Source organism: Terrapene carolina, unplaced genomic scaffold (genome assembly GCF_002925995.2).
Source record: "Terrapene carolina triunguis isolate 2854851 unplaced genomic scaffold, T_m_triunguis-2.0 Scaffold706, whole genome shotgun sequence".
Classification (NCBI taxonomy): domain Eukaryota; kingdom Metazoa; phylum Chordata; order Testudines; family Emydidae; genus Terrapene; species Terrapene triunguis.
The window spans coordinates 5669204-5695970 of NW_020665057.1; the positions used below are offsets into that span (position 1 = coordinate 5669204).

At 40.1% G+C, this 26767-nt stretch overlaps 1 protein-coding gene across 1 annotated transcript; it reads right to left on the bottom strand.

Annotated features, from left to right (window-relative positions):
* Positions 1 to 893: 893 nt before the first annotated feature.
* Positions 894 to 26029, bottom strand: CFI (complement factor I). The gene is made up of 15 exons (XM_024216940.2): positions 25561 to 26029; positions 23848 to 24145; positions 22994 to 23147; positions 21227 to 21408; positions 20010 to 20120; positions 17902 to 18018; positions 16504 to 16533; positions 16264 to 16293; positions 14824 to 14862; positions 11604 to 11642; positions 9568 to 9671; positions 7329 to 7435; positions 4788 to 5065; positions 2929 to 3030; positions 894 to 1341 (listed from the first exon to the last, which is right to left on the bottom strand). The coding sequence occupies exons 1-15, from the start codon at positions 25615 to 25617 to the stop codon at positions 1124 to 1126; spliced, it is 1866 nt and encodes a 621-aa protein (XP_024072708.1). The 5' UTR covers positions 25618 to 26029; the 3' UTR covers positions 894 to 1123.
* Between the last annotated feature and the right edge of the window lie 738 nt (positions 26030 to 26767).

Genomic DNA, 26767 nt, shown 5'->3' on the forward strand with positions numbered 1-26767 from the left:
TCTGGCTCTCTTGGTTTGGCCAGAACACAAATGCCCACTGTTGTTGGCCTGATTTCAGGTTTGCCCTGGATCTAGGCTTATCTCTTTGTACAAATTATTCTTTGCCAGAGATAAGACTACTCAGCATGGAATGGAGTTGCCTCAGGCCAGCCCACAGTCGGGTGCTGCCCCAATTTTTATAGTGGGGGTGCTGAGAGCCATTGTACCAAACTGTAAACCCTGTATATAATGGAAACCACTTCAAGCCACGGGGTGCGGCAGCACGCCCAGCACCTCTAGTTCCAGCACCTATGGCCACAGTGCATATGTATTAAAAACATGCAGAGCATAGTCTGTCCTCTAGGTTCTGCTTGAGAATGCCCATCTGTATCATCACATGCATGTAGAGCACAAGAAGTCCTGTAGAGTGGCTTCGTCATAAATTTAGGAGGAACCAGAATTGAGTTAGAACACTCCTGCTGTATGCTCCCTTTTTGTTAATGGCCCCTAGCTGTAGTGTCTGATCCAGTACCCATTGAGGTCCATGACAAAGTTCTCATTGACTTCATTTGTGTGGGATCAGACCCTTACTCTCCCTCTTGGATGATGGCATCCTTTGTTTACATTAGTGTTTCATTCCTCTGTATCTGGTGCTGGTGGAACGTATTATTTTGAGTGTCTGTTTTAAGGCTTTGGGCATTTCCTCGAGGTTTGTGATGATACTCCTGCTGGTGTGACTGACTGGATTTCTTCAGTGTTTAGGTTGCTATACTGTCTGCTAGGTTTGAACAGTCATGTATTCATTTTATTATTCCTTGCTTTCAGCATAATTTTCCATTTTAACAGCCCATCCCAATGCACAAACATGAAATGTAATATCCCCCTCCCCCCAAAAATCAGATGTTTTAATTTCCTTATAGTATACATGCATTTATTAGAGAATCTTGCAGTGAACTAATTTTAGTACAAAACACTTTCTACAAGAATCATTACATTTATAGACCACTAATAGCATTTTCAAATATTTGTTTAAACATTTCTTCCAAAAATTGCAAGTATGTAATAAAACTGCTGATTCTAAGGTAGAACTAATCTTCTTTTTTGTGTGTAGGTACTGAGAATGTAGTATTTAGTTCCCAAAGCTTCACACATTATATAGAGAAATAACGGACCTTCCCACATGACGGCTAATCCAATCAAAGTATCTGGCTACTTTTGTGTAAACTCCAGGGAATCCTTGAACTCCACAGTTTTCACCCCAACTCACAATACCCCACACGTATGCCCTATTATTTGAATCCATACAGACCAAGGGTCCTCCTGAATCACCTTTACAGGAATCTATGGAACCATCAAAGGTACCTGAGGAAAAACACCAAGGCAAATGTGTTATATGCATGTTTTTCCTATTGTGAAGACTGCAGAACTTATTTTCTAAAATCATAGGTGGCCAAATTCTGCTCATTACACTAGCATAACATTCACTCGGTTACTAGACAGTAATTAAAGTTTTATACCAGAGTATCAGAGCAGAATTCAGTCCATTGTATTTTATATTGTTTCAAAAGTCATCTATAGAAAATGAACCAAAATAAGCACCAAACATCCTTTTTAAGTGAGTATAGTGGTTCTGAAAAATAGATCAAGTGTGAAGAATGTGAAAATACAATAATGCAGCACCATTACCACAGTACTAGAGCATTACCTATAACTTTAGCTGTTCTCTTAATAAGAGGACATCTCCATGCCTATCAAAATGTGGCCTCCCTTCTGAATTTTCCCAAAAAGTGTCAGCTGTTGCTGATTGCGGTGGTGTGTTTTGTGATGCGGACAGTGAAGTGTGATGGCCAGCCACACAGTGCTTGATTATGCAACCCTTACTCATGCTGGTGGGTACATACTCTCACAAGTAGCAGTCCTCCGTTCCAAAACCATATTGAAGGTTTGTGTTTGCTTTGGGGAGAGAAAGCTTCCCCTTTTCTTCTTGATATCTAGGAAGTCGATAAGTTCTCTAAAAATTCATCTTTGATTAATATCTTAGGCTTTTATACTGCTGCCCATTGCTGCAATAGGTGACTGCCTTCCACGTAAAAGTACTATCAGTTGAAAAGTATGGCAGACCTAGGAGATAACATGCGTCCCACAGGACCCAATACCTTGCAGGCATCAGACTGAATTCTCTCACAGCTTAATTGGACCACTTTTCACTATTTTTTTTTTTTAAGCATTGCCTTTGCTTACTTGAATTCAAGGAGGGACAGAACCATCTGTCATATTAATTGGCTACATATTAAGTTTAAGAAAGCTTGTGGCAATTCTTCTAGTAGCTTGAAGTTAAAATTTTGAATTCAAGGCTCTAACTTCAGCTTTTGGAACGGTCCCCTAGAGTGCTAATGCTTTCTGACCAGGTTTGACCATTTCTTCTTTTAAAAAGTTGGTAACATCTTCCAGGGGACAAAGAATGATGGGTGGAAATGACCTGATCCAACAAAGTGCTTAAGCATGCAAATAGTTAAATTACATTCAATGGGAATACTCATGTGCTTTAAGTTATACGTGCACTTAAGTACCTTTCTGAGTCCAGGCCAAAGACAGTAAAGGCCAGATTTTCAATGGACAGTAGCCCACCTGTGCCCATAAAATCTCTCACACAATTGGATGCTGAAATTTGCATGCATAATCACAGTAATTGCATGTAGTCATAACTGCATTTGCAAACATAGCTGTGTAGTTGTACATGCAAGTTGGTACTAAAAGTCTGCATCACTCTACAGCAGATCTAGTAAGAGCATTTTGGTTCCTTACCACTTTGCTAAGAGCTTCACTATGGTGTCTAGTTTACTGTATTTCAGGGTTATAAGAGAGCACTGGGTAGTAGGACTTCAGATATTCAGGGAGGTGGGTTTGATGATGATACCAGAAAGAAATAATAGTGATGAAATTACTTGCCTGCACATTCCATTTCGTCAAAAAAGCGCTCTTTATAGATATCTGAACAGTTTGGAAATAAATTAATGTTGCCCCATCGAAGAACAAATTGTTTGGTATAACCTAAAAAAGAAAAGAATAGAACCTTTGAATTTGAAATGCATTTTAGATACATTGTCATAAATCAAAAGTTTCATACTTGTTTTCCTGACCTAATATAACCTATTCTATTCTATACAATACATAATTTAAATGCATGCATACTTTCTCCATGTATGTAGTCAAGCACATCAGCCAGATAAAAGCAGTACTATTTAACTACAGAATCACACACAGCAGTTACATTTTCTAACACATTTTTAGCTAATCCCAGATCTTGACCCTCCTAGTTTGTTTCCTCATTTTCTGTCGGTGCTTGCAATTTATAGACTACACAATATGACACACAGTGGTGGAATGCCTTTTGTATTTTCTGTGAGGAGGGGAATCTTAATCTAGGCAATCTCATTTAAGGGAGGACATTAGATATATCTGGGAATATCAGAATCCTTAAAGAACTAAATAGAGACCACACTCAAGACTTAATTTTGTTCAATTTCAGTCTGACACTTAAGGGGCCTCTAGATAAAACTGTCATGCTTTCCATTCTAGCTCTTCATCTTGGCTTCCTAAATGGACCAGCATCATAAATCCTCATGATCTTGTTCAGGGTAAACAACTCTTGTGATAGCTTGCAGTATTTTCAATGTTTAAATATTAGGAAATTTCTTTCCTCCTCCCATCTTTCCTATCTTTATTACCCCTCCCTCTTGATCTCTCTTACATCGTCCTTTTTCTTTTCTTTCTTTTCACAAGAGAAGGGCTGCTAGATGACTGAGTCACATCCTATCTTATGGACAAACTGTTTTTTTGTCCCTCAACATTTTATAGAGCGTAGTCTCTTTTGTACCGTTTTAATCACAGGCCACTTGTGATCAAAATGGAAATTGGTTTTCTAAGTGGAGTGTTACTAGAGGGTAATTTAATAGTAGCAGTTTTAAATGTAGCTTCCATGCCAGCCTTTTAATTCACCATATGCTATTAATCAACCTCTGTAATTCATGAGGGAAATGATCGCATCTTTGGCAAAAAGAATGCTCATTAAAAATGTCCAGTGTTTTTACACTCCTTGGAGGACTGGAGCACAGGGCAGCACCTCTGTCTGGCTGAGGTCCAAGAAGAGAAGAGTGATAAAGAAAACTAGGCGAATTCAAACTTTTCAGGATCCTTCCCTGTGACACATGTCCAGGTCTTTACCCCATGCAGATTGGCAAATAAGTGATCAAAATACACCATTCATCTGTGCAAATCAGTCAGTATGCAGAGTTTTACTTACTATTTTTCTTAATCCTGCCCCTCTCCCATCACTGCAGTACCTTGGCTGCCCAGCCTGGCTCTCCTTACCACCATGTTTTTTTTGCCCTCTTTCTCTTTCCCCTCTGTCCCATTCAGCTTTGCTCTCCCTTTATGTATTTCCTCCCCCTTCACTCCAACAATAATATCTTCCTCTTCACTTCAACCTTGAGTGCCTTCCTCACTCCAGATCAATTGTAAAGTTATGTTTTTGTGTTATAAATAAAACAAATATGCTACAAATAGACATTTAACTAACATGACTTAGTTGATCACTTTACACGTATGTTGTATTCCTTCCCCACCTCTCTCCACACATTTTTGTTTTGTTTCTTTATAAAATTTATTTAGATTGTAAACTTTTTTGGGACAAGTGTCTTCCTACCAGTTTGTACAGTACTTAGCACAGTGAGGTTCTGATCCAGACTTGAACCTTTGGAAACTACCATAGTATAAATAATTCATTATAAACTAAAAAAATCAAATACCGTCTGCTAGTCCCCAGCCGGAAACCTTGCATTGATGTCCAGATCTGAACAGATATTCTGACCAGGGAACACAGGCAGGTATGCTGTATGCTAGTGAGCATGGTTTTCCTTTGTCATTACTTTTCATCTCCAACAAAGCAATGTCATTCAGATAGTTTGAGGCATTATAGTTTTCATGGATTATCACTTGGTTTAATCTAAAAGTATCTATCTCTTGATTATAGGCGATTGTATCTAATATTCCAGTCCATATCCGATACTGATTAACTCGACTTTTTCTGTAAAAGAAATGTCAATTATATTTTGTTAATAAATACAAGCACAAATGTTAATTCTGGCTTGCAGTAAGTGTTATGCCATTTAGCAATTCATCAGCATTTCTGTAGAACAATAATAATACTACACACATTAAGTATTACTATCCTCTGACCAGGGCTTTCTGAACTGTATCAAATGTAGAGACAGATGCCACTTATTGTATAGTGATGTATCTGACATGGAAAAATAATTTAATAGGCCAAAATGTATTATTTCCCTTGAGGCAGTGGTAACACTAGGAGGACTGTGCTTCTCTGGTTGTGCCCCAGTACATAGAAGTACTGTGGTACAGACTCCTCGCTCCTCACCCCACTCTGGTGGGGGTATGCCCAGACCACTCCCTGGGCCAGAGTGGAGAGGATGTTGGGACCATCACTTCCTTCTCCCCATTCATCTGTGCACCCTTTGGGGAAACGTACATTCCCAAGGGGCACACACAGGGAATAGTTCCTGTTCCCCTCCTCCACACAAGGCCAGTGAAAGATTACAACTTGCCCTTTAATGCATGCTCTGCATTTGACATGGGCAACAGGAACTTTTTCTGTTACTACTCCAACCCCAAACATCCTGCCTTCTCTAATTCTTCTGCTGTAAGTTCTGTTTTCCTGCATCACCTATGCATTGTGTAACTCAGGATTTCATGTAAAATGTAGGAGAGAGACAAAAGTTGTCTTAATGCATTTATACATGTTATGGTCATTGAGCCCATGGGAGTTCTGCCATACAGTTTCAGTGAGAGCAGGTCAGACCAATGACCCAAGAAACACCACCAATCACATCAAGCAACTGCATAGATCTCCTTATCTTTTCATCTTCTAGGTATAAATGCACATCAACAGTGACACTTCCTTATCAGTAAATAACATCTTAAACAAATAAACTATGCATCTAGGCTGAACAAATTATATGAACATGTGAATTTAAAAATCTATATGGATGAATTTTAGACTTGGTACTCATGCAGTACCACTAAAGCCTTCTTGCAAATTCTGATATTCTAATGCACAACTTGCCAGTTAAATTAAACGGTGACAAAATAAAGCTTACATTTGCCCTATGTTGTTTTTCCACATGTAGGGGAAAGGAAAGGAGAGTTTTGATTCAAGGAATTTCCTGTTCATTTTTCAATCAGGTGTATGTGCAGGCTTTTGTTTTCCCCTCCCCAAATTCTCCCCACACCCCTGTGGAACAGATAGGAAATTCAGCTCCCAAAACAGCAGGTGCCCTGAAGAGATGTCCCACAGTAGATCATAATCCCCTTCATACCTCCCCTACTGATTTCCTTCCCCTCCACTGGCTGTGTACTAATGCTGCTTCAAGCGGTTTAGCTGCAGTAATCATAGGTTGGATTCCTGGGGTGAGAGTCTGTGCTGCACTTCAGAGGTGCAGCATTGAACTTGCAGCCAAGGGAGAGTGGGGCATTATGGGGCTTTAAGACTAGAGGGAGCTGGCAACAAAGCCACTTGGGCTGCAGGCCCTTGACTATGCAATTCCCTTCCTCAGGAATAGCAGACCTAACCTGACCACCTTCAGGACAAATTGCAAGATCCATCCTTTTGCCATAGCTTTTCCATAACCTATAACGAAGAGAAAAAGCACTCAAACCCTCTCAACTGTCTGCCTTTGGAAGAAGGGAAAGAAGAGTAATTTAGGAGAATCAGGAGGCTGCTCTACTTGCATGAGAACCATGCAGGAGAAGGCAGAATAGCCTTAAGATTTTCTTTAACTCACACTTGGCTTATCTGGCTCCTGAAAAGGAGAAGAGAATTCAGTTTTATAAGAAGACCACTGATTATAGAATTATGTAATTTGATACCATAGTGAGCTTTTGCTGTATAAATGCCTAGATAGACTATTAAAAAGCAGGAAAAGCTTTTCAGACATTCAGAAGGAACTCATCTGGAAATCCTTTATGGTAGAATCAGTGAAGATGCTGAGGGGCTGAGAGAGCTAGCGGGAATCTGATGTGATGATACTGACTGGACTGAATCTACCCAACAATGACACTAAGAATTTAGGAGCTGAGCACGGATATTGGTGTGCAGACTCCTGGGTTTTTGGTTTGTTTCATTATAGTAATTTTTGGTTTGTTGACTTGTGCAACTCTGTATTTTTTCCTCTATGCAATTGAGAGTCAGCAAAAAAGCAGATGAGAAGTACAAGAACCTATAAAATGTTTTCTGTACTTTGCAAGAAGCAAATTGTTTCCAGAATGGTTTTTACCTGACACAATGTGCAGCAGTCAGAATCCAACAGCCACCGATATAAATTCCTCCACAGTTCACTGTACCACTACCCTCTCTAATTGCCACTTGCCAAGGGAATTCACCCTATAAAAAAAAATCTGCATGGTTCATGTGATAGGATCTGACCCTATATGATCAAATATAATGTGTGACTGTATCATTAGGCACATTACTCAGGTTTTACTTCTGCTTTGACAGGATATTCTTTCTAGCTACAGTATTTTGATAAATTATTTGCTCCAGTTTTTGCTGGTGTACCTTTACTACACCATGCACTCCGCAGTGCTGCATTATGAAACTCCAAAGTACAGTTTGCATCTCATTAAAATGGTGCAGTATAAAACTTGTGCAGTTGTTCAAAATACTACTAGTAGTTTTACAGCTACTATCTTTATTCTCTTATCTTAAAAAAAAAAAAGGGGGGGGGAATTAAATGCAAAAATCTCGGTTAAGAGTGCATATTGGAGCCAATCCTGTGACACACACTCAACTTCCTTTGAAGAAATAAACTTTCTATTCAAGCCTTAACCATTGCTTTTCCTGACATCTTTGGGTAAGTCTACACTTCAAGCCGGGGATGTGATTCCCAGCTCAAGGAGACATACTCACACTAGCTCTGATCGTGCTAGTGTGCTAAAAATAGCATGCAGTTGCGGTGCCGCGATGGGCTAGCCACCCTGAGTACATGCTTGTGTGAGACCACAGGCATGTACTTGGGTGGCTCACGCTGGCACAGCTACATTCTATTTTTAGTAGGGCTGTCAAGCGATTAAAAAAATTAATCATGAGTAATCATGCTGTTAAACAACAATAGAATACCATTTATTTTAAATATTTTTGGATGTTTACTACATTTTCAAATATATTAATTTCAATTACAATGCAGAATACAAAGTGTACACTGCTCACTGTATATTTATTTTTATTACAAATATTTGCACTGTAAAAAACAAAAAAAAATATATTTTTCAGTTCACCTCATACAAGTACAGCAGTGCAATCTCTTTATCATGAAAGTTGAACTTACAAATGTAGAATTATGTACCAAAAAAACTGCATTCAAAAATAAAACAGTGTAAAATTTTAGAGCCTACAGGTCCACTCAGTCCTACTTCTTGGTCAGCCAATCACTCAGACAAACAAGGTTGGTTACAATTTGTAGGAGATAATTATGCCTGCTTCTTGTTTACAATGTCACCTGAAAGTGAGAACAGGCATTCGCATGGCACTTCTGTAGCCGGCATTGCAAGGTATTTACAAGTGCCATGTGAATGCCTGCTCTCACTTTCAGGTGACATTGTAAATAAGAAGCAGGCAGCAGTATCTCCCATCAATGTAAACAAACTTGTTTGTCTTAGCGATTGGCAGAATAAGACGTAGGACTGAGTGGACTTGGCTCTAAAGTTTTACGCTGTTTTGTTTTTGAGTGTAGTTATGTAACCAAAAAAACTCTGCATTTTTTTTTAAAATAATTTATGGAGATATCCTATCTCCTAGAACTGGAAGGGACCCTGAAAGGTCATCGAGTCCAGCCCCCTGCCTTCACTAGCAGGACCAAGTATTGATTTTTGCCCCAGATCCCTAAGTGGCCCCCTCAAGGACTGAACTCACAACCCTGGGTTTAGCAGGCCAATGCTCAAACCACTGAGCTATCCCTCCCCAAAGGGATTTGTAAGTTACACTTTCAGGATAAAGAGATTGCACTTCAGTACTTGTATGAAGTGAATTGAAAAATACTATTTCTTTTGTTTATCACTTTTACAGTGCATATATTTGTAATCAAAAATAATATAAAGTGAGCACTGTGCACTTTGAATTCTATGTTGCAATTGAAATCAATATTGAAAATGTAGAAAAACATCCAAAAATATTTTATACACTTCAATTGGTATTCTATTATTATAAGTGCGATTAATCGTGATAATTTTTTTTGAGTTAATGGCGTGAGTTAACTGTGATTAATTAACTGCCCTAATTTTTAGCATACTAACTCAATCAGAGTAGCAGGGCTATGTCTGCTTGAGCTGGGAATCACACCCCCAGCTTGAAGTGTAGACTTACCCCTTCTGTTCAAAACTGCAATCTTACAAACTGATTAGGTTTCTGCATTTATTATACTTTGAGACAATACTTCCATTGGTACATCAAGATGCTGAAAAGCTAAAGACAACAATGCCCATATACAACTTATCAGACTAGATCACTTTTCTTGTCACCTTTGTAGCAGTGTTTCCTCCTATGATTCGCTTCCGTCGAGTTACTGGGTGGTTTGTAACACCACACTTTAACTGAGGCAACAAGGTCTTTAATGTTTTCCTTTCTTTAACAAAAAGGAAAGAGCATGTCATTTAAGGAACACATTAATTTTCATCAAAATGAGATTTTTTTTTTAAAATAATTTGATTTCTATGGCCGTTCAGGGCAAGATTAACATAGGGAATTAGGCATCTGCCATCTAGTGGAATTCATAGCCTGCTGTTAGGTGCCTAGTATACAATGCACGGGTAGAATTAGGCACCCAAGAATGGAATCCACAAAAGCCAGCAAGCTGAGTCGGGGAGGTGGGGTTCGGGTTGCCTAAACCAGCCATTAGGACAGTGGTGGCCTTTTCCTGTCATGCCCCCGATTACCAGTAATGGAATCTGTCTGTGCCCCCCCCACCCCATTACTGCACAGTTGGCTCAGCAGAGGAGCTTGGTTTAAAGGTGGAGCTGAGGGCTGAACTAGGGCTAGAGAGGGAATGAGGACAGAGCTGGCCTGGGGGCGGAGTGGAGCTGCGGCCCAGAGTGGTGCTGTGGCTTGGCCCAGAGATGGGCTGGGTGGTGCTCCCTCCTCATCCCCTATGGGGACTGACCCAGGCCCTGCCATGAGCCCCCCTAAACATTCCTCCACGCGCCTCTACAGGGGTATTCCCCACAGTTTGGGGACCACTGCATTAGGAAGTTCAAGGAGAGGTGTGTGGCCTGAGCTCCACCCCTCAAAAGGAGCTAGGGATCCAAATCCAGATCACAAGGAGGCACCAATTTGTGCTTAGGAATCATAGCTGTGAACACTCTCCTGAAGTTAGACACCGAAGCCGTTTCTTGCAGGAGGAGGTATTGGTGGCTGTGATCTGGTGCACAAGCTGCAATGCTGCTCAAATTTGGACCAGCTTCCCTTCCGTCATGATGGAGGGGAGGCCAGGCCAAATTTGAGTGGTGGTGTGATGCAACCCCGTGTGCCAGGTCACAACACCACTCACTCGAGAGTGATTTTTTTTTTCTTTCAATTTGTGTACAAATCTGCACTGGCAAAAAAACCAAACAAAAAAAATAAAACAAGACAAAACAACAACTCCCCCCTATACCCCTACTAATTTGGGCCCTAGGAATGTTAGGTGGCAACTGAGTAGCGGTTTTGTGAATCCCAATGAACGTTGGACCTAGGTGCCTAACTGCTAGTGAATCTGGCCCACAATTACCTCAGTAATTGTAGGAATTCAACACAGTAGAAACTGGAGACTGATTTAAATTTTTGTTGAAAATATGACATCTGTGAGATACTCTGCATGCTGGGTTCAGGACAAGAGTAACAAAGAATCTAGGGCCACAATTTCCTATGGCTCTTTTTGTTTTTAAAATCTTGTATAGCTTAGATCAGTGGTTTTCAAACTTTTTTTCTGGCAACCCAGTTGAAGAAAATTGTTGATGCCTGTGACCCAATGGAGCTGGGGCAGAGGTTTGGGGTGCAGGGGTGAGGGCTGGGAATGAGGGGTTTGGGGTGCAGGAGGGGGCTCCAGGCTGGGGGGGGCTCTGGGCAGGGGATTGGGGTGTGGGCTTACTTTGGGTGGCTCCTGGTCAGCGGCACAGTGGGGGTGCTAAGGCAGGCTTCCTGCCTGTCCTGGCACCGCGGACCGCGCTGCACCCCAGAAGTGGCCAGCAGCAAGTCCGGCTCCTAGGTAGAGGCGCACAAGCAGCTCCCATTGGCCGGGAACCGGGGCACAGCGCGGTGTCAGAACAGGTAGGGACTAGCCTGCCTTAGCCAGGCAGCACCGCCATCGGAACTTTTAACAGCCCCGTCGGCGGTGCTGACCAGAGCCGCCGTGACCCAGTGCCTTACATTGCGCGATCCAGTACTGGGTCGCGACCCACAGTTTGAAAACCACTGGCTTAGATAAACAATGTAAATGCTTATTTGAAAAATGTCTGATTGCTTTGGAAAGTTCACCCTATGACATGGTACCCACCTAGGCTGGAGTTTTAGTGAAACTTACCTTCATCTATATTAGAATTTGGGACGAAGACATGTTGTTCTGTAGTAAAAGAATGAAATATTAGTACCCAAATATTTACAAACATTTCAAGTTACCCTAGCTCTTTTGTGTCAAAATAATGGTAACATGTTATTTTCCTTAAAAAACAACACATATTTCATCCCAGTTCCTAGTGGATGTTGCTGTATATCACAATATCACCAAGTAATATGACGCTCTTTGGCCTTCTCTCCGTAAGAGTTCTGCAAATAACAAGCGGTCCAATTAATAAATGTACACCCCATTATTCAAGGTTAGAGGGGTATTTTGCATCTAAACTACCACATGCTGTCACTTTCCTCCCTTTCTTTCTTGTTTCACTTGAGTAATATCATCTGGTTCTCCTCCACTATGAGGCCCCCAAAAGTCATCGTTCTCTGACACCCATCTCAGGAAGTTTTGTGGAGCTCAAAGGAAGGCATGCAGCAGGGTTATTTTATATTTAGGTGGTGCGGTCGTGTGTGAAATGCTTCCTTTAGCCTGCTTAATGGGGAGATTTGGCACATATGAAGTTCCTTTACTGGACTTGATCCTCCAAGTTTTATTCAAACAAAACATCTACTGAAATCATTATTGATTTTGGCTACATAAGGGCTGAAATGAAAGTGTTGGTCCTATACCATAATAGCAGAAATGTTGCAGGTCAAGATTAAATGGCTAGTTGCTATGGAGATCTTTGCACAGTCTATAATTAAGTCTATAAAAATAAAAAGACTTCAAAATATTTTGATCTTGCATTTTAACCTTTGCATATGAACACTCTGGGAATAAAATACAAAAACATCAATATACACCAAATTCTCTCTCTCACAGACACACATATGCAAATACTCCCCACACTTGTACAGCATTGAACAGGGAAATATTTTTTATACTGCAGTGAGTGAAATGACTATAAATGTAAATATACATAAAATAATAGAACATAAAAATATTTGCCTGGAATGTTTAGCTTTGTCTTTTGCTCATGTAAGGCTAAAACACAAAAACATCAGTATAGTTTGAACATGCTGGTTTGCTGTACATTGTACCAGCGAGAAAGAGTTTCCAACTCTACCGTTTGCTGATTTTGTAGAAAGCAGTTATTTAACTAGATGTTCGGATAGCATTGGAAAAGTCTACTTGCCTTTACTAAATCATTTATTTATTGATGGATGAATAAAATACTGTTAATTTCTTTATCATCGTCATAGATGGGTGAGTATGTTTTATGACTCTGCTACTAAATTTTGTTGGCGATTTTCCAAGGTTGTATTACATATGGCTGCTGGGAAAAATGCCCTGATTATATGAATCAAGAGTCTTTTTGTTTTTATTCAGAAGAAATATAGTCTTTTCAGAATACACTATGCATAACCTGAATGTGAAGCTTCGGCCTGATTAGACTATTTCACTACAACAAAACCCACAGTCAAACAAAACACAGGTAAAGATGAGTCAGTCGACAAGACACTGTAGAACAGTTTATCAATCCAAAATGCAATTAAAGATAGGAATGTTTGGACAAATTATACACAAATAAAATACATAAATGTAGGATTAATAGCTAGAAGGATGTGCTCCCAATTTTCCACTCCTTCAAGTTCAAGCTTCTTATCATCCAAGCACTTAGGTTCTGTCCTCTCCGCTTATTCTCTCTTATCTCTTATTTGTCGTTTTCCAGTTGCACCATCTGCTCTAACTGCTAATCTGTCCTGTTCTCCTAAATTCATATTTGTGCTTTTCTCTATGCTGCCCCTTATATTTGAAACACCCTCCCTCCAAAAATCAGTAAAGACACAATCATCTCCTTTAAATCATTCCTAAAGGCCTTCTTCTATTGCAGTTTACTAGAAATCAGCTAGCTAATAATGGCCAGATCACAGGCAAAACACCCTTCACAAAACCCCAATGCTTTAAACAATTTGGCACCATCAAGTTGTGCATATAGCTACTCTGTGTAACCACATAAACTTCTCCCCGTTACCCTCATCCTATATCCCTCTTCCTTGTTGTCTGTCACACTCACTTGTCTTAACAATGTGTCTGTAAACCAGTGGTGTCCCACCTTTTTACACCCAAGATCACTTTTTGAATTTAAGGGCAACCCAGGATGTGCCCCGCCCTGCTCACTCCATCCCTGCCACCCTCCGTTGCTCGTTCTCCCCCACCCTCGCTCACTTTCTCCGGGCTGCGGTAGGGGGTTGGGTTTCGGGAGGGGATGAGGGCTCTGGGCTGGGGCCGAGGGGTTCTCAGTGTGGAAGGGCGCTCTGGGCTGAGCCTGGGGCAGAAGGTTGGAGTGCTGGGGGGCCAGGGCTGGGGCAGGGGGTTGGGATGCAGGGGGGGTACAGGGTGCTGGCTCTGGGAGGGGGCTCAGGGCTGGGGCTTGGGGTGAAGCCTCCTGCCAGGCAGCACTTACCTCTGGCGGCTCCTGGTTGGTGGTGAACAGTGGCTGCCGCTAAGGCAGGCTCCCTGCCTACCCCGGTTCCACGTCGCTCTCGGAAGGGACCAACACGCCCCTGCGGCCCCTGGGGGAAGCGGGGGACACATGGCTCTGCTCACTGCCCCTCTCTGCAAGTACCACCCCCACAGCTCCCATTGGCCACAGCTCTCCATTCCCGGCCAATGGGAGCTGTACGGGCCAGGTGCTTGCAGGCAGGAGCAGCGAGAGGAGGGAGACCCCCCCCACCCCCGCGGCCGCGCTGGCCGCTTCTGGGAGCGGCGTGGAGCCGGAGCAGGCAGGGAGCCTGCCTTAGCGGCAGCCCCACTACACAGCCTGAGATTGCGATCGACTGGGAGATCCTCTAGGATCGACCAGGAGATCACCATCGACCAGTTGGTGACCACTGCTGTAAACTCTTCAGATGTGTTTTCTTATGTGTTTGTACAATACCTAGAACAATGGGATACCTATTTCTCTGTGGAAACCACAACAGTACCAGTAATAACTATGGCTCAGATTCTCAAAGGCATTCAGGCACCAAATTCCCATTGATTTCCATGGAGACAGGTGCCCAAATACCTTTGTGGATCTAGCTTTCTGATATAAACTGAATTTGACTCCCTTTCACCATCTGTTAAACAAATCTAGCATAACTGGTCTAAAATTTCTCATGGATGATCCTCCATCAGAAGAGAATTTGGGGAAAGTTCGTCCATGACATGGCAACCAGGTAGGAAGTGGAGCTTTAATCAAACTGACCTCCATTCATACTGGAAGTTGAGATGTCTTCTTTTTGTTCTGTAATAAAATAATGGAATATTAGTAGTTTAATGTTTATAAACATTTTAAATTGCACTATCACTTAAACATATGTTTGTGTTAAAAAGATAGGTTTTTTAAAAATGAAAATATATTGTTCCATACATTATTAGAAATACTTTTTCATCCCAGTTCTTAGTAGATATTTCTCTAAATTATAAAATCTCCACATAATATGACACTCTTTGGCTTTCTCTGCTTAAAAGTAGTATGCAAATAACAAGTGGTCTAATTCATATGTATGTGCTAAATACACCACTAATCAAGATTAGAGGGGCATTCTGCATCTAAACAATTACATCCTGGTATTTTCCTCCCTTTCTTTTTGGTTTCCTTCAAGTAATCTCCTCCTCCACTATGAATCCCCCAAAATTCATCATTCCGTGACACCCATCTCAGGAAGCTTTGTGGCACTCAAAGGAGCAGTATGTGGCAAGGTTATTTTAAATTGTGATGGTGTATTTGTGTACATTGACGAGTTCATCTAACTAGGCTGCAAGCAGAGTTCAAACAGTCAGAGCAAACCGGATGTTCTTCGATGAATAAGTCTCACTGCTTCCTGTGTGACGTCCATGTCTTGCTAATGGGTGCAAAAATGTCTTTGCGCTAAGACAAAGTTCAGGATCTGTCAAACTTATGTACTACTTATATTGCTATACAGGTCAGAAGCCCAGACTCTCATGCAGGCAGACTTGGAGTGGCTAGAGGCAATCTATATGTGCTGTCAGTGCTAAAGCCTGAGCATAAAGTGGTTTGTCTTTGTGTGAAATGCCATACTCTCACAGAGATCTGACCTTCCTTCAATCTCTCATCATATTTGAAAAGCCGCGTTGCATGTGCTTTGGCAATGTCTCCAGGATGGACAAAAAAAACCCCAGCACACTATGCTCTCAAACTCTCCATTGACACACAAAGGGCTGCGTTCTCCGACCTTACCTCATGCTGTCTGTGGGACCATCCCAGAGATTATTGGATTTGCGGGATTGAGCCAGATCTGGGAACTTCATTACATGATGCCTGGTGTGATGCCATCAATTGTGGTCACTCTGGCTGGCATAACAGTCCTCAGCAGACTATGTGTGTTTGTTTGATTATTTGAGTTCTGTGCTAAATGCCTCCTTTAGCCTGGTTTTGGGGGTATTTGGATCATAATGAAATAAATAAAATGTTCCCTATTGGACCTTAACCTTCAGGCTTTATCCAAACAAAACACACATTGAAATAAATGGGAATTTTGATAATTGGGACTTTCATTTGCAGGTCTTGTACCATAGTAGCAGTAGTGTTGCGGGTCATGATTAAATGCTAATTGATGTGGAGAACTTTGCACAGTGGCAGTCTATAATTAGCATATAAAAATAAAGACTTCAAAATATTTACCTTGAATGCTAGCCTTTGAATGTGAACGTCCTGGGAATAAAACACAAAAACATCAATTTATATTAAATTCTTGCTCTCCTTCTGACACACACATGCAAATGCTCTCATACTTGTACTGCACTGCACTGAGAAATATTTATTATACTAGAGTAACTGAAATGCCTGTAAATACACACACACACACACACACACACACACACACACACACATCTATAAATAACAGAAGACCAAAATATTTACCTTGAACTTTTGGCTTTGGCTTTTGCTCACCTAAGAATAAAGCACAAAAACAACAGCATAGTTTGAACACACTTCTTTGCTGTACATTGTTCCTGCAACAAAATATGTCTTAAATTTACTTTGTAAACTTTTCAGGCATGTCTTCCTATGTGTTTGTACAGTGCATAGGACAATGGGATGCCCAGTGTTCTGTGGAAACCACTACAGTACAAATAATAACTATGGCCCAGATCCTGAAAGTATTCAGGCACCTAACTCCTATTGATTTCCATGGAGATAGGTGCCCAAATACTTTTGAGGACTGATCATCTGTCCTCTTCTCCACGACATCTTTGTTCTTTCTTCTATGCTGCTCCTCTAACATCCTCCCTCAAATAATCTGTAAGGATACAACCATCTGCCTTAAACCCTTCCTAAAGCCCCACTTCTACTTCATAGTTTACTAGAAATCAGCCAGTTTATGATGGCTGGATGACAGGCAAAACACTCTTCTCAGTACCCCAATGTTTTAAAATAATTCGGAACCATCAAGTTGTGTATATACCTACCCTGTGTAAACACACAAACTTCTCCCTGTTACCTTCATCTTATCTCCCTCTTCCTTGTTGTCCATCAAACTCACTTGTCTTAAATTTAGATTGTAAACTCTTCAGGACAGCTCTTCCGTTATGATTGCACAGTGCATAGAGCAACACACTGTCCAATTCCCTTTGGACACCACCATAATACAAATAATAACACAGTGATTAGCTTTCTGATATAGACTATATTTTAACTCTCTTCCTTCACCTCTTAGATAAATAAAACAAAATTTGTCTGAAGTTTCTCATGGATAGCCCTCCACCAGAAGAAAATATTTAGAGGTAATCAGACAAGGGAGACGACCGTGTAAGAGCTAGAGTAAGAGAGAGTATAACAAGCTTAAAACAAAATAAAACATTTTTTGAAGAATGGACTGGTAGTACAGACAGGCTACATTAATATTTAGTTGGATTTCTCATGGGGCTATTGGGGTGAAATACTTCCACCAGTCCTAACCATTCCCCAGCCATGGATCTTTGGCACAACCAGTGGCTCTTTGTAGAAAATGGGGGGAATGGTACAATATTCCAGATGCAAATGACATTCCCTTCCAATGAAGGTCCCCAGGGCATGATCTGTTTCCCCAGCCCCTTACTTGTCTTGGTTTTCCTCTTCCTCTAGAAGGAAGAGGAGCAACAGGGTGTAATGCAACAGAAACCATTAACATAACATTATTACAAATGTTTGCATAACTTTTTGGAGAGTAGTGCATTTTCTTTGTTTTGCAAATCAGTTGCATATTTTAAAATGTAGGAATTCTTTATTCTCTAGTTTAAACTGACTGGAACAAAGAAGATAAATCTATGAAAGTTTAACCTCCACAGCGAGCTTGAGATTCATCCTCTCCTGCAAGGCAGTCCAGTTCCCTGTTACAGAGGTACTTAGTTGGGATACACACATCGGAGTTACAATGGAAACTGTTGCCTTTGCATTCTGTAACAAAAAGAGAACTCAGTTTGTATGGGATGGGGTCAAATGATTCACCAACCTCACCACTGTAGGATACCTAATGTAACTTAACTACAATGCAGCCATAATTATGACAAAAGTAAAATGTTCATTAATATGTAATGGAACCAGACACTGGATACATAAAGCAAAATGGATGCTATCAATGCTGTAGACTCCCCATTTTCCAACTTTAAAACAGAGTTTAAACTTTTCAGGCTTTCATCAGTTTAGTGCTGTAATTCTCACATTTTTTGAGCATGACCCATTACCAGTTTTTTCCAGAACTTTTGCCTACACACAAACTGAGCCAAACACCAACCCACCTTTCAGTCTTGTTAGTGTTCTTGATGATTTCAATGGGAATTTAGAGGGTTCTACATCTCACGAGACTAGGGCCAACATTTTCAAAAGTAGGAGCCTAAAAGTTAGCCTTCTAAGCCCATATTTAGGCACTTACATGATTTAGGAGCATAAGTTCTATTGACTGCAATGCTTTTGAACATCCTACTGGGAATTAAGAACTGGACTTTAGGCTTGTATTGTGAAACTGTTGACCGTGGCCCTTAATTACCGTCAGGCACTCCTCTATTGGGTGAAACATTCCTATAAATTCAGGTATCTGGCTTTCTTCTCTATTATCACAAAAATGTGATACATTTTGAACAGCAAAGCCAATGCTTTGCCAGGTTTTCCTGACTTACTTTATATTCTCCCATGCACATCTATATTCAGGGATTTTTTATTTAATGGAAAAGCTGATGGTTCCTTAATACCAGTATAAGGCTTGGGGAAGACTGCATTTGACATCAGTAGGCTTTGGATCAGGGCCAGACTGATGAAAAACAGCACTAGTCACATGAACAAGCACTCCTTGGCATAAATCCTTTCATGCACACACTTTGGGATCAAGAGGTCTGTTCCTCAGGTGTTCCGTAGTTTAGCATCATCTTTGAACTTTAGAAACTTGATTTCAGTATTGTAAATATAATTTAAATACCATGTGAAAGGGTGAGATTTTGTTAATGACACTTAGAAAAATCTGATTTTTATCTACACTTTCCTCGCAAATGTTATGTACCTTGTAAGAATGTCAGGACAGGGACCTTGCCTTCACGCGTCTTACTATTAGTAAGCACACTTTGGGTGCTATGATAAAAATAAAAAGTAATAACTGAGACTGGCAAATACTTTAAAAAACCCATGTATATATGTTAGATTTTTATTTAAAAATGACCTTTGACTGTGTTTGAACCTCTTTTTGTTCACTTTCTGGGAATACTCATGCAAATGAATTTACCAGCAGGAACAATCACCAAAACAGCAAAATCAACATTATTTGGGGAAAGAGAATTTTGAATTTGTAATCATCAGTTCTGGCATCTGAAATCCAATTTCTAAATGTATGCTCATCTAGTCAGATCACTGTTTCCTGTTTCCAGTCAAAACAGATGGAATTTTAAATACTGAACACAGTGACTGCTCAGGAACAAACTACAGGCAAAGATATTACTCTGTGAATAATTTATTATAAGTAATAACTTTGAGAAAATCTTAATTGGCTTTACGGACAATTTGCTAACAGAAAAAACATGTAAACTTGTTGAATTATTTATTATTTGCCCATCTTTAATAATCCATTTTCAGTCCAACTAGCCACACTTTTTCGTTGGTCTATGATTCTTTATATTAAATAGTAAACTGTTATATTAAAAGTTTCCTAAAAATCTTTATTCTCTTTGTCCTAATACTAATAGATCATCCACGTGATTCAAGAAGTTAACTGGTGCTAACTTTTCTTGCGTAACTATAATGAAGCTGTGTAGTATTGTCACCTTAGAAAGTTGAAAGACCTTTTCCTCAACGGGATTGAAATGGACTGATAATGCCTTATAACTTTAAAGATTGTTTGAAAGTTTTCTATTGTATTACTGTACATAACTATGAGACACTTTAGAAGGGAGAATTACTATTACCTTTACAACACATTTCATCACTTAGGTCTCCGCAGTCATTGATTCCATTACAGGTTTCATGTAAAGGAATGCATTTATCATTGACACAACGGAATTCATTTGATAAACATTCTGCAAAGCAGGAAGAAAAATAAAGTTCTTATTTAACTTTCTACATCATCAGAAACATACAAGGAAAAATTTTGTTTGTTTATTTTATTTTTCCAACAGTTGGGCCACAGCCTTCTTAGGGCCTGATCCAAAGCCCAGGAATCTTTTCCTTTATTTCAATAGGCTTTGCATCAGGCCCTCAACATGGCCTTTTCTTTTCCCCCATCCAACTTCCAGCAACTTGGCAAAGGGGATCTTCATTTCTCTTTGTTAAAGACTAAGATGGAGATGCCATTTCAGACCCACTGCTAGGTGGTGCATGTGAGTAATGTGGTGTACACTGTTCTTCTGGAAGGATATTCATCATATTTTAGTTGTCTCTACACTCTTGCTTTTGCCATTGGATCAAAGTCAGAGAAGCTCTATCTGTACTCCTCCTTTGACCAGCTGCATCTCCCACTGATGCTACCAGAGCAGCCAAAGAAAGCCCAATTATTGCCAATTTCATTACATAGAATACAAAACTATGAAATGTTTTAAACAAAAACATGGTTTAGTTTGCACCAATGCAGGAATTAAATTGGGACCAATGATATAAGGTGCTGAGCACTTTGCAGAAACACTAGCAATTCACATAATCAGGCTCTTGGCTGGTACCAGGCTACTGGGTTCTTAAATGTTCTGAAATGCATTACACAGTCATCCTGGACAGAGTGATGGCTAGAAGGATGCCACTGGCCACCCCTCCAGCTGATCAGGGAAAGACAGGACTTACTAGAGATGGCGCAAGTTGCCCAAGAAAAGGATTTCAAGCAACGTTTCTTCAGCTTCAGGGCCTTTGCTAGGCTTGGAGGGGGAAGGAAGTTGCAGGCACAACATTTTGCTATGTTTTCTTTTGTGAAATTTTACTCCAAATATTTTATGAAAGAAGATGAATTATTTTCCTTGTTGAACTAACTAAAGGCTGAAAATTATTTTAAAGACTATAAAATGTGACTACAGTTAGAAGCGCCGGTGCCTGTGATACCATACTTGATAGGCTAGAATGCAACTTCCTAATTGGATGCCGTGTTTAAACTGAAAAACCCTAAGTAGAGTGTTTAAAAAAAGACACATATTTTACCAACCTCTATTTTCTTTATGGCACACAACACTAGCAAAATCCTCGTTACTATTAATATTTGATCTCTCGATTAAAGTACATTCCGCCAGGCTAGTCTCTAGCCCTCTGCAAGTAGTATGAAGACATTGAGATGAAGTTAAGGCAGATTCTGGGACTTTGAATGTCTTTTTGTGATGTTCAGCTCCTCTATGAAGATGCAAATAAAAAAAAATCAAAATATATTATCCTTGCACAGAGAATGATCCATATTCAGTTACTGTGTAGCAGTGACTTGATTTCCCTCCTGTACCATGAAGGTAAAGGTGTTTAGGACATAGCGGAGAAAAATAAACGCACATCAACTCCTGACAACATAAAAAGGTGCTAGGTAGGCACACTGCATGAGTTTTTTGGAAACAAAATGAGGCCCTCATCCTGCAAATCGTTCCTCACAGTGTGCCCGTGTGCAGCTCCATCAAAGTCGGTGGGGGCCAGATCCTGAAAAGTATTTAGGTGTCTAACTCCCATTGATTTCAGTAGAAGTTAGGCACCTAAATATCTGGGTCTCTGCATGGCCACAGGGGTCTGCTCATGTGGAACAGTGTGTAGGTCAGACCTTTATTTGTGGGTGGATTCTAATGATGCAGAATTATGATGCTAAGCACCCTCAATTCCTATTAAAGTCATGACAGGTTCATGGTGCTGAGGACATTGCCAGATCATGCCCTTAGTAAGAATGAGTTGTAAACCTTAGTAACTGCCAGAGTTCCTCCAAATTGTCTAATCTTCCTGACCAACAGAATGGCAACAACCAAGATGTCTTTAAAAACATCCTGCAACTTTGCTCCTGTTCCAAATGAGATTATCCTATTCATCTCATTTGTATCTGTATTTTTACTTTATTAGTGCCCTATCATTCATGCAAGAAATCTACATCAAGTAAATAAGGAATCAGAGAGTCTATGGCTATGTCAGGCATGTAAGCCCCATCTAGGACTGAGTGTTCTGTCTCTGCACAAGGCTCAGCCCATGCTGTCTGAGGAGTTAAAGACCAGGACTGGGAATTAAACCCCAGTCTCATAGGGATGGTGTGGGGCACTCCAGCAAGATGTCCAGCCCTCACACATGTTTAGATTGTCACTTGGCCCTACGTGGCCATGTAAGGGAGTACAGCAGAGTAAGGCTGGCTCCTTACATGTCTGCCTGGATAACCAAGATCATGAGTCTGGGCACAGAGTGGAAAACAAGCTCTGTAGAGCTGCTCCTTTGCCCTGTGACAAAGTGGACTGAGTGGTGGTGGAGAGAGCAGGGAGTGGGTGGCGGCTTGGCTCCAGCCCCCAATATTTTGACCAGTGGAGCATAGCTGGCAGGAGTGGGAGAAGTAAGCTGTGCCCTGTAAAGGGCTGCAGTAAATTATTTCCTCTCTGAGTTACAATTATTTCCCAGAGCTCTTTCTGGGGTGGCACATCTGCAAATTGTCCCTAACATAGGGCTGAGAGAAAATTCCCAATCTAGCCCACAGTTAACGGTATTTTAAATAAAAATGCTTATGATTTGAATATAAAGTGTGTAACAATTATTCATAATATACTAGATTATCAGGGTAGAAATCGCTTGGCTTTTACTCTCAAATGACGAATTACATAGTCTTTATGAGAAGATTACAGTAGATACACTCTCCATGACTGTCTAATCACATAACTGTCCACAGGTGGGCCACAAGAAAGCAGGAGTGCATTTTCATAAACATTGTGATTATCTATATGAACCCCCTACACACACAAAAACTTACGTTTTAAAACCAAGATGTCTGCAGACAACATTTGCTTCATTCATACTCCACTCACTGTTACATATAAATAACTTCTCAGTATGATTCACAAGCTTTACTTGAATAAGACCCTCTGATTCTGAATCTGCATAGTCCAAAGAAACTTCAAATTTTTCTAAAAAAAAATTGCAAAAGTGTATCAGATGAAAGACAACCACAGCAATAAATATGTCATTATTTTACAACCTCTAGATAAGTAACATTCATATGGACCGGAAATGCATCAGTGGATAGGGCACTAGATTGGGAATCAAGGCCCTGGGTACTATTTCTGACTCTTCTGCTGACTGACTTTGTGATCTTGGGCCAGTCACTTCATCTCAATATATCGCAGTTTCTCCTTTCAGTAAAATGGGGATAACGATTCCCTCCTTTGTAAAGTGCTTTGAGATCTATGGAGAAAACTTTCCATAAAAATGCTGGCTCTTATTATTATCTATGAAATACCAAAAATTATGGGACTTCTCATAACACAGCCCTGACGCTTTGGGCCAAGGGCCAGATCCTACTCCCACTAAGTTAATAATAAAGCTCCAGTTGTCTACAGTGGAAGCAGGACTGGGTTGCCAGGAACAGAAGTGCATGTAGGTAGGTGGGTCTGTCAATTATTTGATTTTTTTATGAGTATCAACAAATACTGCCTACTTTTAATTACTTTTCTTTTGCCTACTTTCAATTACTTTTATTTTGCCGCTGCAAATTTTACAATTAAACATTTACAAATAAATGACCAGGCTCTCTGAGAGTAAAGAGTTAAGCATTCACCATCCACCTAACATTGACTGATATAGTTTAGGGAAAGGATATTTCAGTACCTGAAGGCGTGCACTTTGCTTTACTCAGAAACTTCTCGTGTGGGTGCTGGCATTCATAGGCCTTTAGCTGACAATAATTTTGGAATGTCCTTCCATTGGTAGAACAAACCAAGGTGACATTCCTTGGGCATTGGTAGGGAAGCTTGCAAATACAACTTCCTCCAACACATCTCTGCCATGGGTGACAGAAAACTTTCTTACAAGCGTTATGTGTGTACTTATTATTTAAGCATTCTTTTATCAGGAACGTCTCTTGCTGATCTGACTGAGATAGCTTTTCACCTTCAGGGGCTCTGTGCTGCAAGACATGAAATCAAAAATCAAATAAGATTAAGTAGCAAATCAGCTGATATATAGGGCCCAGTCCAATGCCAACTGAAAACATTGGGAAGTCCCTCCATTGATTCCAATTGGCTGTTAGATCAGGCCCATCACTAGCTTATTCCTTGTATATTTACTGTCTTCTGTGTGCAACAATGAGGTGTTTCACTTCAGGTGTTTGCAGTAGTATCCTTGGTCACTCCACCTTTCTTATTTCTTATTTTTCTAGGGTTTGATTATCCCTCTTCTCTTTCTTTTTGGACGTTTCATGCAGGATGAGCTCTGCTTTCTCTGATTTCCTTCAAACAGTCCTTGACTTTTCAGCACAGCAGATTATCGAATTTTTAAACAAACTCAAATACTGGTGTCGTAGACAGTGGGATTTACAGTAAATTGTAATTAAAAAGTCTGCAGCTGGAAGCTTAGAAACAGATGTTCTTACTGGCCTAATCTTGTTTGATTTTAAAAGTAACTTGCAAATATTTTTAAAGAGCCACAGGTAAGCAAACAATAAAGAAAGAAACACGAATCTACACTTAACTTTTTGATTTGGTTTAGGTCGAATGAAGTGACAATTATTTATAACAACCCCTTGGAAACTTGAAAATGCAAAGCCTCTGATTTCATCGCAAAGAAAGTGCTTTTATTGGCTTGTTATTATTTAAGAAAAAAAGAATGTTGAAGCATAAAAGTTGCATGTAGGGAATTTGCATGCAGAAAAAAAAGATAAACCAAAGGGACTATCAACCTTGAATGTGTCCATTAAATCAATACAACTCAAGTCTAAAGTACTAAGAGTGAAATCCTGACCCCATTGAAGCTGATGAGTGTTTTGTTGTTGACTTCAGAGGGGTCAGGATTTCATCCAAAAACTTTACCCTGTTTTGTAACCATATTACATACTTCCTGCTATTCTCAGCCCAGTAATTAATTCAGTTAAATTAATTATGCCTCTAAATGTACAGACAAAACTAAGAGCCAGATCCTGCAGTCCTTATTCTGGCATAACTCCCATTACTCCACTGTAAGTTTTTCCTGAATATAAACTGAATGAGGACTGCAGATTTGATTCTCTAGGATCCCAATCCTGCAACTGAATCAGGGTAGGCAGACCCCTGGACCCCTTCAGAACTCCTTGCAGGACTGGGCCTGGGACTATAATTGCAGTATTTTTTCTCTAAAACCTCCTTTTCAGAAGCCTACTGACATACATTCCCAATTACAGTAATTACATGAAATAAAAATGCATGTCACATTTCAAGTATTCAAGTTTGGATTAAAATAACTGCACCGGTACCATTACAGGAAAACATTTAAAAATAAAATATTTTCACCAGTTATTATTTTAGAAAAACTTACAGAGGAATCACCTTGTTTAAAATAAATTCTTACCTGTAATCCACAAAAGAAGAAGCATGAAAAAACCAAGAGAACTAGTAATATTTTCATGATGAAGAGTTTTTCTCTAGCTATCTAGAGGAATTTCTCTGTGTCTGATTCTTTTTAGCCTTAGGTATTTGTCTGTGATTAATTTTTAACCATTAGTAAAATATTTAAAAAGGTTGTTTAGAAATAAAGTGCAAGAACCTCCAGATTTACAGATAATTTTGAACTCTTCATTAGGATCCTGCCTCAATCCAACGTTTTTTACCGTAACTGCAATACAAGATAACAAAAGTAAAGTCTTTAAAGTAAATCATTAAAAGGAGGATCCCATTAGGAGTTTATTTTTCTATGCCCTAAGTCACAATCATTGGTTCCACTGCTGACTTTTGCCAAAGAATACCATTGAAATGCTCAGGCTGCTTCCATTGCTTCCACACTAGTTAATTGTTTATGTATGTGCCTCCTTTGAGTTATCCTGGAGCATAATAGACAAAAAGCAGGAACACCAGGATGTACTGAGTACTGTATTTTCGTATTTCAAGATTATGCTCAGTACACATTGCTTAACTACTTGGCAAGTAGTGAAAGGTATGTGTTTATTGTGCGGTTTATTATGGGAGTGTCAGTTCCTAGGAACACCAGAATGAAAACAAAACCAAAGAAAGGCTATCCTCTAGCACAAGTTACCCCATATTCCAAAAAGCTGCAAATAACAGAATCACACACACGCACACACTCTCTCTCTTATACTCTCTTTATTTAAATAACACCGAGGTAGTCAGAAAAAAAGACAGGCTTGATCATCAAATAACAGGTTAAAGAATATTTGAATAAGTCAGATGTATTCAAGTCAGCAGTGCCTGAGGAGCTAGCTGAAACAATCTGAGAAACATCAGCGATCTTTGAGAACTCATGGAGGAGGGGGAGGTCCCAGAGGTCTGGAGTAGGGCAAACATAGTACCTATCTTTAAAAAGAGGAACAAAGAGAACCTGGGAAATTATAGGCCAGGGTATGCCTACTTGAGCTCCAGTCATACCCTATGATTGCAACATAAACATAGCCTGAATGATCACTGAACCCCAGACAGCTATTTGCTCTAGCATCCTAGGCTGGAACAGCAGCACTCTGGAGAGCTGTGTGTTGACTAATTCCTCCCTGCATTTCAAGGAAGTGCTGCATTTTGGACTACTTTTGGAACCTTCTGGTCACTTG